Source organism: Megalops cyprinoides, chromosome 2 (genome assembly GCF_013368585.1).
Source record: "Megalops cyprinoides isolate fMegCyp1 chromosome 2, fMegCyp1.pri, whole genome shotgun sequence".
NCBI classification, from domain to species: Eukaryota; Metazoa; Chordata; class Actinopteri; order Elopiformes; family Megalopidae; genus Megalops; species Megalops cyprinoides.
The window spans coordinates 17,334,228-17,348,142 of record NC_050584.1 but is presented as its reverse complement, the minus strand read 5'-3'; the positions used below and the strand labels follow the sequence as shown (position 1 = coordinate 17,348,142).

The following is a 13,915-nucleotide window of genomic DNA, read 5'->3' as shown; positions in this document are numbered from 1 at the left end:
CGGTTTATTCAGATCCTCCATGTGGTAACAATGCGCTGTGTGATTTCTGACTGGGCGGAAGACTAGATATCAGGGTGTTTTGGAGAATGCCACTGTCCTAGGAGGCTGGTGTTAGTGCAGCCTCAGGATCTTGGCCACCTTCAGTACTTCAGAGCGGACTTTGAGTATCCAGTTTGGAAAATGTCTTGGGCTTCCATTAGTTGTAGAGTCAGCTTGGCCTTAAAGATGGCTGGGTGTCTGCGTGGATCGATAGCTTTTTTCCTCTGGTGTCCTGACCTGCTGTTTAAGTCTATTAGTGGTGGGTTAGACTCAAGTGATTTATGGCTCTGGGGAAACGGAGGAGTTTGTAATTCTCAACTCGGGCTGTGCTTGGGCAATCACATGTGCAGGCTTTTATAACAGCGGGAACTGGATCAACATTCTGTGTCGTTCGATCCCGCAGGAAGCTGTTAGGCTAACTGACGATGCCGTCACCCAGAGCTTTCCTTGCCAGGGCACGACCTTAAACGGAAGGCTTTTCGAAGCAGCCATGGTTTATGAATTTCTGAGAAGACATTCCAAGAACAGAACATTATCGGCTGCAGGGTGTAAGAACGTCTCTCGGCAGCACAAGGGCTCTGGGAGGAACGACCATTTGGCCACGTGTGCTTAACAGCAATACTGTTTGGCTCCAGCGACTTGATGACATTGTGATGCTAATAAACACAGCTACAGGCAGTTACTCATCATTTCAGAAGACTAGGCTGTGATGTCAGGGAAGCAGATGTTCCCACCCTCTCCTCTGACATGCCTGTGTGGATGTGGAGCACAGAGGGCAGGCCTGATGGGATGGTACTGTCCAGTTCTTGAGCAGCAACAGGCTACATAAACACACAGCAGCTAATAAGATATGTGGTCTCTGGAAACTTGACTACATTAGTGATTTGAAAGAATGACTGGAATTTATTTTAATGTCAACTTGTGCTTATTTAATCTTTTTTGGGGCGCTGTAATTTGCTGCATGGTGGAGTCTGTGATGCTCTTGTGTGACGTGCATTTCCCCTACCCTTTGCTGTTGATTTGGTTTCTTAAGACTGCAGAGAGGCTGCCTATTGACTCCAGTCCCTGGAACAAGATGTTTGGGAGACGGTTTGATTTGTCAGGCTTAGAAGCTTGGGTTTAACTTCCTGTGTTTTATGGGCTCTGTGCAACAAATCAGTTAATTGTTCCAATTTTCCTAATGGACACAATTAAACGTTGACACAGGTGTTTAACTGGGGTATGACTTAAAAGGCCAATAAACTTAGCACTAACATAACCTCTACGGACAGGAGGTGTGCTTCCTTGCTGTAAATAATGACTGAAAATCTCTGTCTGTAAGACAGTTTTTCATTTTTCTTCATTCTTTGTAATGATTTTTGAAGACATAGCTCCTGCAGATGATATATAAAGATTATAGATTCAGACAATAGATTCAGAAAACAAACACGACTTTAGATTCATACCTACAAATATTTTACCCATGTAGTACAAATGCATTTTCAGTAAATATTCAGGTTGAACAGTTTGAAAAATTAGGATATTAAGGTCATTTTGGCAGTGGGCCATGTCAACTGTTGCTTCCTGAAGATAAACACACCTTCTCCTTGTTGACTTGGGCACCACATCAGCTTTTGTAAGTCCTGTGGAGTAGCTGACTTGCTACTTAAATTGGTGTGGATTAGAAATCACCTAAGCATGGTCCAGGAAATATCAGCAATGCAGCAAAATATTAGTATGGGCGAGTCAGGCTTCTGTATTTGGCTTTTTAACAAATGCCTGTCTGAGCTGCTGGCAGTGGCATTTGAGGGGAATTTAATATCTAACAACACCATTAATCTGGCTGGTGACAATAAATTTACTCTGAACGGGCTTTGATTCCAGTGGGTCTATGCCTGGGACTGTGAGAGTGTACAGCTAATCCCTGGTTTTAAAGGCACATTTCCCACTGTGCCATGTGCCTTTTCTGTAGTGATATTGTAGAAAAACACAGGCTTTTAAACTAATCTACCGTTCATCATGTCTCATGGGGACATTTGCCCAAAAGAGCCTTTTACCACTTTGATTATTGTTATCAGGGATTTGAAATCAATGTTTTGTGTCAGGTACATCAATCACTGTGGGGAAAATGAGGCCACATGGCACAGACACCATTTTCTGTACTCAGAGACCGATTGATTTGCTTTGATTCATTGCAGGAACTGCACACTGCTTGTAAGATTCATGCAAAACTCTGTCCTATCACCATATGCGCAAATGTTACATAACTGAAATGTCTACTGTTGACGATCCTTCGCTACGAAAGGTTTGAAGTGTCCTTTGTTATGTAAAGATGAAACAAAGTTAATGAAATACCTCATTTTACTGTGTATCAGAGGTTACGTTGAAAGCGGTGCATCCCTGGCCAGCTTCCAGTGTTTCCATTAGGGCTTCTTGTAAAAATTGATGAAGGGAAAAACTGCCCCATTAGTTATTATAGAGAGTGCTCTAAGGATTTGCTCGCTGCCCGGTAACAGTGTCTGTGGGACTCTTGCCTGCCATAGCCCTGCGAGGAGAGGAGAGGGAGCAAGGCAAAGGGATAGAGCTCCACACACATTGTCAGGTGGTTCCCTTCCTTTAGCGAGTAATTAAACTGGGCAAGAATGCGTGTTCGCCCGCAGTCTGAACAATTAGGGATTCCCAGAGATTACGCTCCTCAGAAGTGTCCTTCATTCCGGATCCCTGGCGCTGATGTCTTAAGCTTGTGACTAGACTTCAGGGACCCTTGTCTGTCCTTTCTCTTATCCCCACCTTTTGTTCTCCTTGATCCGTGCAAGAGTGCTTCCAGAGTTCACCAGTAATGTAGGAACTGAGGAGGATGGGAGCGCAGGTGAAAGCTGAGGTCAGAATGGTGGGAAAGCCAGCTTTTTTTTTTGTCTGACAGTTACGACTGAGGCGCATTCTTCCATGTTGAATTGAACAGAGTGGGAGAGCCGCCCCTGATAAGTGTTGTGTAAATGTTTTTTTGCCCCACGCTGTAGGCAAGACAATGCGGCCAGCTGCTACTCTGGGATCTCCGGCCTGTCTGCTGAGTGCAAGGGGTGCTCTGGTGAATGCCGATGAAGCTTTTCCATATGGCAGTCTTGGACTTGACCTAATATCTATGGTTCAGTGTTACGTGACCCCTCTCAAGGACACACAGGGATAATTCTTCAGAAAACGCTTGTTTGTTTAGCTTCAGACAATCTTCAAACCCGTGTGTCTGATTGGAGTTGCACATTGATTTTATGTTGTCCAAAAAGTCTCGATGTCAATTTGAAAATGAACCACAGAGTGAATATTGAATTAGCATGTTAGCATGCGCCATATCAGTTGTTCCAGCCAAAACTATTTTGTTTGGTTTTGTTTTTTTACTCATTAAACCACCAAATGTTCCTTTTAAGTCATCCCCATTTGCAACTTGGTAGCAGTATTACTTATTGGATAAGGTTAGTTTATATATCAGTGCTGGAGTCAAGGGCTTGAGAATTATACAGCTGAAAGTGTGGTGTGCCTACTCTTCCCTGCACATAGCATGTCAAGGAGGCTACAGTCTCATTAGCCTTGAGCGAAATGTTAACTTTTACCTCTTGTCCTTGCAAAATAATAATAACTCCACAATGATAACATACAGAGGAAGAGAACTGAAGGTCAGTGCTTTTAGAAATGGTTTTTGTTCTTCGCTCAGAATGATAAGCGGTATATGCAATATCAGCAGAAATGTCTGTGTCGGCTTAGGTAACATTAATATAAATCTGACCACCATGCCTGTCATCATCTTGTCAGCTGTTGTCTAACATTTCTGCAGTCATAACCTTCCAATTTTGGAAAATCCAAGTTACCATTTTACAAAGAATAAACCTGAAACGTAACACCATGTGCACCATGGCCTCAAATTTCCTCCTGGTAAGTACAGTATCAAGGACAAGACCTGATGTAACTAAAGAGTGGGAGTTGTTAGTGCTAATGGTTTTTCAGTCAGTTTCTCCTGTACAGTGGACCAAGTGTGAGAATTGGTAGTGTAAAAATTGGATTGAATGTATTCAAGCAGAAGTTAATAATGAATGACAGGCCCTTAGGAGCATTTGCTTACCTGTTCCTCTTTCCTGTTGTATTATTTCTCCAAAAAAAAGGATTATCAGCATGTAAAATATTTACTTTTTTACAAGCGAATATGATTTTATTTGAAATATGTCATTTTATCGAATCCAAGACCTTCTGAAAATAATGCTTTAAACTTGAAGGAACAATGCCAGCTGGAATGCATTATGTTGAAACCTCATATGGAAAGTTACACGAAGCTGAATACTGTAAATCCAGATATATTTAAGTTTGAAGTATTCTGTTGATATATTTTGGCTGTAAATTGACCGTAAATTGGTTTGGTTGATTTACAACCCCCTTTCCCTTGCAAAATATTTGCAGCCTCTCTGAAATGTAACTATTGTCAAGAAACTAAATGCCCAAGGTCAGAGGTCATAAAAATACTTCACGTAATTTATTTTGTTTTGAGACTTTAATCATTACAGGTGCACAAAAATGACAGTACTTGCAGCACGTCATTGATGAGGTAACTTAAAAATAACACTTGAGCCTCATTGAAAGAGATGAGCTTAATGTTTATTGGCATTTGCCTTGGGTAGAGTGCTGTTCATTTTTCTGTCTCCATTCACACAGTTAAGAGTGCATGTCAGGGGCAATCCTGGCACATGGTGAAATGTCTTTGTGTGGACTGCTACCAAACACACTAAAGCTTAAAAACTGGAAAATGTATTAAGTGAGCACTGGCCTAGCTTTTTATTTTCTTTCTTTTTTTTTAAGAAGCTTTGATCAGAGAACCAGTGACTCTTTCAGTAAGCAGAGAACCACTTACTCAAAGACAGATAGGTAGATAGATAGATAGATAGATAGATACTTTATTCATCCCCTTGGGGAAATTCAGGTGTCCAGTAGCTCAAGCGAGGTAGATCAGGGACAATACGAGCATACAGTACAGTACAAGACAATACAAGAATTATTGCACAGACAATATAATGCAATACAGTACAATACAATACAAAACAATACAAATATTATTGCACAGACAATACAAACATTATTGCACAGAGTCCAGTGGATGAGGGTGGTGGGTATGGAGGGAGAGAGAGAGAGAGGGCCATTAGCTATTGGCTCTTGGCTATTGCCCATTGGCTAAGGCGTTTTACAGCCTGATGGCAGTGGGGACTGTTCAGTCCTGCAGTGCAGCGAGGTGAGCCGTCCGCTGAAGCTGCTTCTCGGTCCTGCCAGGATGCTGTGGAGGGGGTGATTGTTATTGTCTAGGATGGCCTGCACTTTACTCCGTGTGGTCTGTGAGGGCAAGACTGCACTGTGTCTCCCTTGTGATAGTGAAGAAAATGCACCAATCGGTGTGTGTTAGCCTTGTCCTAATGCAGACTGTTACCATGTTTCCTGGGGTAGGCTTTGTGTAAGCTTTGCCACAATGCAAAGGCAATGCACAGGATCAGGAAGCTAGCAATTTATCATTCTTTGGAGGAGCAGGGCTGCCCATAGTGACAGCATTCCCGGTCTCTGATAGGCCTCCAGGGAAAGCAGTGGAAAACAAACATAAGAAAAAGGAAGTTCTTAAAAGTCACTCATTAACAACAATGATCAGGTTGCTTTGCTATGGACCTCGTACCACTTTATATGCTTGCAAATGGTTTATGAAAGGAATTTGAGTGTATAACTGGATGTGCAATTGCTACATAATTGCTTTCCTATCTATTGCATCTTGCGAATGATAAGCTCGTCTTGAACCAATTACATGGGCTGTTAACTTTGCCTGAACTCATAAACGCTTCATTGTAATTTGGTAGTCAATCGGGAGGTTAGAGGATAATGTGATGGTGGGAAAGGAATAATTGAAAAACACTTATAAACCCCTGGCTGTGGAAGTACAAAATGGATCTGTCACTGAGTGTGTTACTGATTGCCCATAGAATAATTCATGTGTTTATAATTGTGCTTTGAGAAAACTGCATAAGGTGTGTTGCACTGCGTGCATACATATACGGTTTCCTTATATGGGCAATTAACTGGACACCTGAAACCAGTTAATTGATACAAATATGTTGAAAAGTGTCTCACAGTCACCAGTCAAATCTGCAGACCTGTGTATATGTAAAGTTCCCCACACCTCGTTGAATGGAAAAGATAAGTTCTCACACTAGGAAGACATTAGTGAAGTTGCACCCCTTTCGCATATTGGCCTCTATTTTTACTCAGTTTTACCAAGTCTCATACCAAGCCCTCACTGCAGAGCGTACAACGTGGCCTTATGCACCCCCCCCAGAGAGAATGTAGCACCCTTAATTTATACCACACTTTGTGCTTTACCACTCACATGCTGCCTTGATGAATTATTTTTATTAACATTGTGTCAAACAGCAATATCATACTGGTAATAAATACCAGCACCACCAGGCACCAGAGGGACAGATTAAGTCGAGGGTCAGGGTCTCAGTGCATGCCTGGCTTTATAGCAGCGCTCTCTATATTCCAGACCTCCATAAATACATATGCCTGTGAACCTCAGGAAGTAAACCTGTTACCATGCTACCATGCTGCTATTTAATGTATTGACTTTTTACAAGTTTGCTGGAGGGTGGGATTATGCATGCTTGTTAGCTGTGCGCTCTTATAAATAACTCAAATTAAGAATACATGAAGCCAAAGGGTGAATTATTCATCAGCACTCAACTATCTTCAGCTCGTATACATGGTGATATTGAAATTGTATTCTGAACGTATGGTTCTTTGCAAGTGATACATGGAGATTCAGTAAAGAAAAATGTACTTTGGATGACAGATCTGGACACTGGAAATGGTAAATTGAATGCTAATGCTAGGTTCAAATCCACCACAGTAGAGATGTTACTGATATTGGTGCATGAACTGTAATGGACCACATCATGGTGGTCACTATGAGCTCCTAGTGTACAGGTAGGTTGAATGGATTAGGGTACACATGAGAAATAATATCCAGGGACAAAACCAGAGAAATTTGCATTGTCAAGAACATGACCTTTCCTGAGGACAGTTATGTTTATAGGCTGTTCTTCACCAAACCTGAATGGTTACCCTGACATGCCTGCAGGTTTTCCCTGTCTCCAGGAGAGGGCGTTCGTTTTTTTTTTTTGGTGTGCACGTACTGTGCAGTGGAAGTGTAGCAAATGTAATTAATCCAAGATATATTTGGAGGGATCCCAAGCAAGATATGCTTAATCTTGCTTTCTGCTTACATGGGCTTTGCTGACTCATTTTTCCACTGACGCTTTTTGATTCCCCAACTTTTCAGAAGAGATGAAAAGGATCGCTGCTGTAATCCTTGATCTGGCTCCGTTGTGCTGGGCAGAGTAGGTGTGTAACAGAGTGTTCAGCGCGGCTTATCCTAGCTCTGCTTTGTTCACAATCAACAGGGCCTTTTATCTGGATAAATCCAACCTGCCTCCCAGCTCCACACCCAAAGCTGCCTTAATAGACAAGGTAAGTAAAATGTTGCCTCTTATCTGAGATTGGTTTCAGTGACTGCAGTCTGATAGTTGCTGCGGTGGTGCTATTGCAGGCAGTGTTGCTGTTGGGGGAGGGGGTTGGATTACAGCTCTGCTTCGGGGGTAGATGTGCTGTAATGATCACTAGACATGGATGATGACCCCTGCTGACCTCTGACCCCGTTGGCCCCTCCCTCTCCCTCACGCAGCTCATGCGGCCGCTGAACACTCTGGACGAGCTGTACCGGCTGATGGAGAGTTTCATCAGCTCCCGCCGCACGGCCGCCTGCCAGTTCACTGCCTGCGGGGCCTCGGGCGTGGGGCTGCTGTCCGTGGCCTCCGAACTGTGCAACCGCCTGGGCGCCTGCCACATCGTCATGTGCAACAGCGGAGTGCACCGGTGAGCCCGCCTCTCCCGCCAGCCGGCCCTCTGTCCCAGACGCTGTCTTTTTCTCCTTCTCTGCCTTCCTTTTGTTTTTTTGACTCTGCCATTCTGGCTCTCCAACGCTCCCACATATTCTTTCTTTCACTTTCTTTTTTGCCACTTTCTCTCTCAGACCCCCCACCACCACCTCCCTTTTTTGTCTTGGTGTTTCCTGTTCTTTCACTTTCCTTTTGTTTGATTCTCCTTTCTCTCTCACTCCAGCGCCCTTGTCTTTGACTTTCTCCTTTGCTGTTTCTCTTGGTGACTTTCACTTTCTCTCTGACTCTCTGTCTCTTTGTGTTTCTCTTTCCCTCTGAGTGTGCCTCTGTTCTGAGTGTTTCTCTTTCTTTCTGTCTCGTTTTATTTTTTGCCCCTTTGTTTCAGTCTCTTTTTTTTGTTCCATGTACAGTAGTTCTTTCCCAGCTATGTTTCAGTCTTTGTGGCCCTTTGCTAATTTCACTTATTAATACGATATGCTATTAATACACACAGAGCTGTGGAGCTGTAGAGTAGTTATCATTGTAACATTTTCATTAATGCATTTTCTGTTCCTGAGAGATGGCTATATCCGTTCTAAGTGAAAAAAAGCACTTTACAATGGGAAAAGTCCGATTAATTTTCCAAGGTCTCATTACATCTCATTTGAGGAGACATATTTCATCCTGGCCCACGACACAATTCATCAAGGTGCTTCAAGGCGGAGCCACGCGAGAGGCTAAATATGGGACCCATTTGTTTTGCGTGGTTTCCAGAATCCTGCTGAAGGATTTTCTTCACCTCTTGTGCGTGATTGACGTTTTGATTGAGCACAGAGGACAGACCTGCCTGGACCCTAATAGAAAACCCATAGCAGCCCCGTGAGTTGAGGTCTTTTATTAACCGCACTTTGGCAGGACAATTCACTGGCCACAAGTCACCATGAAGAGCAGGCAATGCGCACCCTGACAAATCAAATTCCAGGACCTGCCATTTTTTTTTTTTTGGGATGAATGCTGACTTATTCACTCCCTCAAATGGGCTGCAGCTGGAGAACCACAGAAGATGGGATTTTATTCTCAGCCTAGCAGCCTATTTAAATGGCCTTTCTGCATGTAAATTAAATGTGTGTAATCTTTCCACTCTTACAACCTGATACATAATGTAGTGGACTTGGTAAATACATTTATTTGACATGGTTGTTTAGGTAATATTTTTGTAACTGTCATTGATAAATGGAATACAAACATGTGATGGCATGAGAACGATCATCACCTTGGGTGTAAATGTCTGCTGAGTAAAACCGATAAGAACAGGCAAACAGAACAGGATGTGATTGCAGCATGTGGCTGTGAAGCTCATATGATATTATTATTACAAAAATGCATTATCATTATCACCGGAACAGCACTCTATATTGACCGAATGGTTCAGCCCTGATGAGCAGGCTTTAATAACAGTGAAAGGATAATATTTTAAGCATCAGCAATTCACAATATGCTGTGTTCCAGTTTCATTTGGGTTTAGTCCAGGTATTCTCATATAACCTATGAGTAAGATGAGAACAAAGCGCCCACAAGAGCAAAAGTGAATTTATAATACTTCACAATAGAATATTTGTATTATAATGCTTCACAAGCCTCTGCTTTGTAGAGGTTGGATGAAATCGCTTGCCATCATATTGGTGGCAGTGTTTCTGTGGACAGGTCACAACTTTGTCTTTTCTGCCGCCTTGCAGAAGTTCTTATCTGCCAATTTTTTAAATCAGATCTCAGTTTTAAACTTTTCTCGCCACGGTCTTATCATATATATTTCAGCATACCCCTGAGGTGAGGAAGTTATGAGTATTTTCTGAATTTTATTGTTATTTTAGCTCTTAGCCTGGTGATAGGATGTATGTCTGTTTATAATGATCTCTCTGATTGTGGATGTGATCCGGGACCGGCTGAAATGATTTCTCATTGCCGACTAAAGAAAGTGTTGCGCAATAATGATTTCCCAGTAGGCACGCAGAGGTATGGAGCCCCTGAGCCTTGCTCTCCAGCCTTCTTGTTGATGCTGAGGCTTTGAGAAATGTTTACAGAACCAATTATTGCTTGGTTTATTTTTGAATCTGTACGGATTGATAGAAGGAGATAAAGCTGAAGCAACAAGAAAGGACCTGCGCCGTGTGGCAGAATTGACATTTTAAATTACGGTTTGGAAGATAGCTTCTTTCTCCATCTGCCTCCGTCTCTTCATCATCTATCTTGGCCTAGAGCTGGGGAAAGGAATCTTTAAATCAGTAGCCTGTTGAAGCCTCATAAATCGAGTCATTTAGTGGCACCATTCAGATGTGAAAGAATCTAGCCATAAAAGCTGATACACATGCGGCGTGGACATCCTTTCCCCTTGAGGATAGGTTTAATTTGAAAGCTGTTTCATGGGAACGTTTTTTTTTTTTTTTTTTTTGTCAAATTGAGTTTCATCTGAGTTTAAGATGGATGGAGTTGCCATAGTATTTTGACTTGTTCTTTGAATGTTTCAAATATGAAATAAAACCCATCAAAACCTTGGATTTGCTTTAGGCCAATTGGCTCTGGCTATTTCTTACACCCTGTGTTACATTAAAGAGATGAACTGGTATCATTGCTTTTTTCTCATGCTTAAATTGCAGGCCTGCTCTGATCGCCGCTTGTCAACGAGCCCCCCCTTTTAAAGAGGCGTAGATAACAATTGCCGAGCCGTTTCGGAAGGTAATCGAAAGAGACCAGGCTTGAACGGCTGTTGCCTGAGCCCCAAAATGCAATCCGGCAGTGGCAGCACTTGCGGGACAGTTCAATCAGCCATAAAAGGGCCAGGATCAATACAGCTTTGTAACTAGTTATCATAGTAAGGTCAGACTGTGCCCTTGACGTCCCACCATTAGGCTGTTCCCAATTTACACACCAAACGTGCGCCGTGGGAGTGCCCTCGAAAGGCATGAATCACCCTGGCTCCAGCAGAAATCAAACGGAGACAGCAGTGACCGAGTGTCTTGCACGGCTTGTGCCCTGGCACCGTACAGCTCAATCACCTGGTGTACGTTAGTGCGGGATGCCACGACCACCACCGCTATTAAACAGTAATACGTACAATCAACAGTTCTGTGGAAGATAATGGTTTATTCTTCAGCTAATCTCAACTCTGCTAAAGACCTAAAAGTGAGGCAGATATTTGATGGAATGACTAGATATTGCTGTATCTCTGCCAAGGCTGTTAAATGTACACGGAAGACACTAAAGTAACAGCAAACAGGATTCCGCGCAGGGGCCATAAATAACACTCCTGCATGAAAAATGGAACCATTCAGCGCCATTCAGCTCAGTGAGAAACACGCCTGTTAAATTCTTTATGTCCTTACTTACAATTTAATAGGCACTGTTCAAATTAAGATTCTCCTAAACACCTTACATTTATTAAGAAATTACAAAGAAGCAAAAATGGAAATTTTCGCATACCCTTTTATATTGATGATAGACCTTGATGATAAGCAATAAAGCAGCAGTCCCAGGCCTGGAGACATTCATGTAATTGAATTGCCAATGAATCTGTCCATGTATGCTGTAATGCATGTTCAGACCAGTGCATGTTTCTAGCTGGTTATTAGCGTAGAGTGCAGACTCTTGTAGTGTAGCTTGGGCTACCCAGGTGTGTGTGACAGAGCAAACCATAATTATAAATATTTAACTGAACATAAAAAAACACAGGAAAGTGCATGCTTCGCTGCAGCCAGTCTGTTTGGTTGGATCAGTAAACTGTAATACATCTGTAGCATGTATTGCTTTGTGTTTAAAAAAGCAATCATTCGCAGCATCCCTGTGCACACCATTTTTCGCCCTGCGCAATGTTTGCAGAGATTCCTGGACGAGAGTGGAAGGCTTCTGTCGATGCTGTTCCAAGTTGTATTACTGCCACTCAATGCGTCTGCCAAGAGAGCAGCAAAGGCCTGGATCTGTGTGGTGTCATTTGTTCCGCACCACATATCACTCAGCCCTCCCTCCCCCTAGACTTCAGTCCCTCCTGTTCAGGCTAGGTGCCCCGCACACCTCCATGGCTCCCCCCGGCTCGGTCTTTATGTCACTGGGATTAGTTGTTTGCTGTCCATCCTGAGCCTTAGTGACAGTACCGCTTTGCCATGGAAGGACCTTGTCTGGACATAAAAATACGAGGGTTCGCTTTGGGTTGCGCGCGCCCACAAACCCGTGTCGACGAGGTCCGCTTTTGGCCGTCTGGCGAAATGTTACAGGAATCAAAATCTTGAGACATATGTTCCCCAAATTTCAAAGAGGCTTCACCGCACCCATGGCAGTCTGTCAGCTGGGAGTGACAGGGGACCTGATGGATTGTGACGCAGGACAGACGGAGGGTGCCTCTTTCGCCGAGACTGATGAAAATCGCGGTTCTTGGGAGGTGGCAGTTTGACAAATGACCAGCCCGGCGCATGCGTTTAAGCGAAACGGAGAGCTGTTCTGCCGAACAAATCCTCTCCCAGGTTAGGGAAATGATTGATCGCCCTGGCACTGCGGAGCGGCTGCAATTAGCATTTGTGTTCACCGTGAGGAATCGTGCAAGAGGAGGAGGCTGCTATTGAATTCTGATTGCCTCCAGGTTCACATTCGGCTCAGTGATTGATTAGTAATGACTAGCATTCTGAGCTCTGTTGGCTTGGCCTTCTGTGATGACCCTGTTCCCTGCTTGTCCCCTAGCTGCACCCTCAGCGTGACTCTGGAACAGGCCATTCTTCTGGCAAGAAGCCACGGTCTACCGCCTCGCTGCATAATGCAGGCAACAGACGTCATGAGGAAACAGGTAGAGAGCACTCCTTCAATCTTCTTCCCCAACCACCCTCATCTACACACCACAAAAGTCCTCCTAACTCCACCTTCACATACAAAACACACCACAAACACATCTCCTAACTCTACCCCCAGCATCCTCTCCTGCAACACACCACAGACACCAGCTATACTCTGTCTCTACTTCTCTTACTTCCCTACAATTCCCCTCAGACATATTCTTAACTGCCCCCCAGCCCCCCATCTCCCACCCTAAACCTACTCCTCCAAAACTTAGTTCACATGTTCACCTACACCTCCAATGCCCTAATCTACACCATTAGTACCCTTTCACGTACAACTCTAACGCCCTCTCACCTGCACCTCCCCCCTTCCCCTTGTCTCCACCTCCTACAGAACCACTGCTCCCCAACATCCCCCTCATCTTTATATCCAAAATGAAACATTGTTTTCCTGTGCTAGTTGTGCTGACAGTCTGTTTCTACTTGAAATGCTTTTCATTTATTCCCCAAACTACTTTAAAACTTCAGCCCACGGCTCAATTTCTCATTTTCCCTCTACAGGGAAAAACACTTCAGAAATGTGCCCTTTATATTTTAAGAAAGCATTGATCTTTTTTCCAAAAGAACTTACTTGTTAAGAATCAACAAATGACTTCCCAGACTTTGGGACATTTTTTATTTATTTATTTTTTGGTGTTCATTTTCTCTCTTAACAATCAATAGTCTCCATCAGAAAGATGTTTTTAAACCCACTGTATATAAAGGAACAAATACAAAAATCTTGGGAAAAAGGAAAAAAATATACCACAAATGCCCATAATGGTGAGCCGTCTTATGCTTCTTGAACTGAAACTGAAACTGAATGCATATTTATACAAAAAAATCAGCATTTTTTGTTTTGATTTATTTTTCCTCTGTGAAGTTTTGAACAGTACAATATGAAAGTGAAACACGCTTTTATTTCTCATTTCTCCTCTCTTCCAGTCTGATCTCTGAGATTTTATTTTCCACCCCCTTCTTTTACTGTACTGTTCTCTTGAACCACTCCCCTCTGATTATCCACCGGAGAGAACTTGCAATTTGGAACGGGGTTTATTAAACCAGCCTTTCTGCCTTGGGCTGCAGAAGAAA

General features: G+C 43.1%; 1 protein-coding gene across 2 annotated transcripts in view; it reads left to right on the top strand.

Moving 5' to 3' along the window:
- Positions 1 to 13,915, top strand: part of prex2 (phosphatidylinositol-3,4,5-trisphosphate-dependent Rac exchange factor 2) — a 106,588-nt gene that overhangs the window by 86,133 nt on the left and 6,540 nt on the right. For both annotated transcript variants that reach the window (XM_036521005.1, XM_036521006.1), the window contains 3 exons: positions 7,494 to 7,560; positions 7,775 to 7,965; positions 12,693 to 12,795. In XM_036521005.1, the coding sequence (XP_036376898.1) occupies positions 7,494 to 7,560; positions 7,775 to 7,965; positions 12,693 to 12,795 (361 nt within the window). The remainder of the gene's footprint in view (positions 1 to 7,493; positions 7,561 to 7,774; positions 7,966 to 12,692; positions 12,796 to 13,915) is intronic.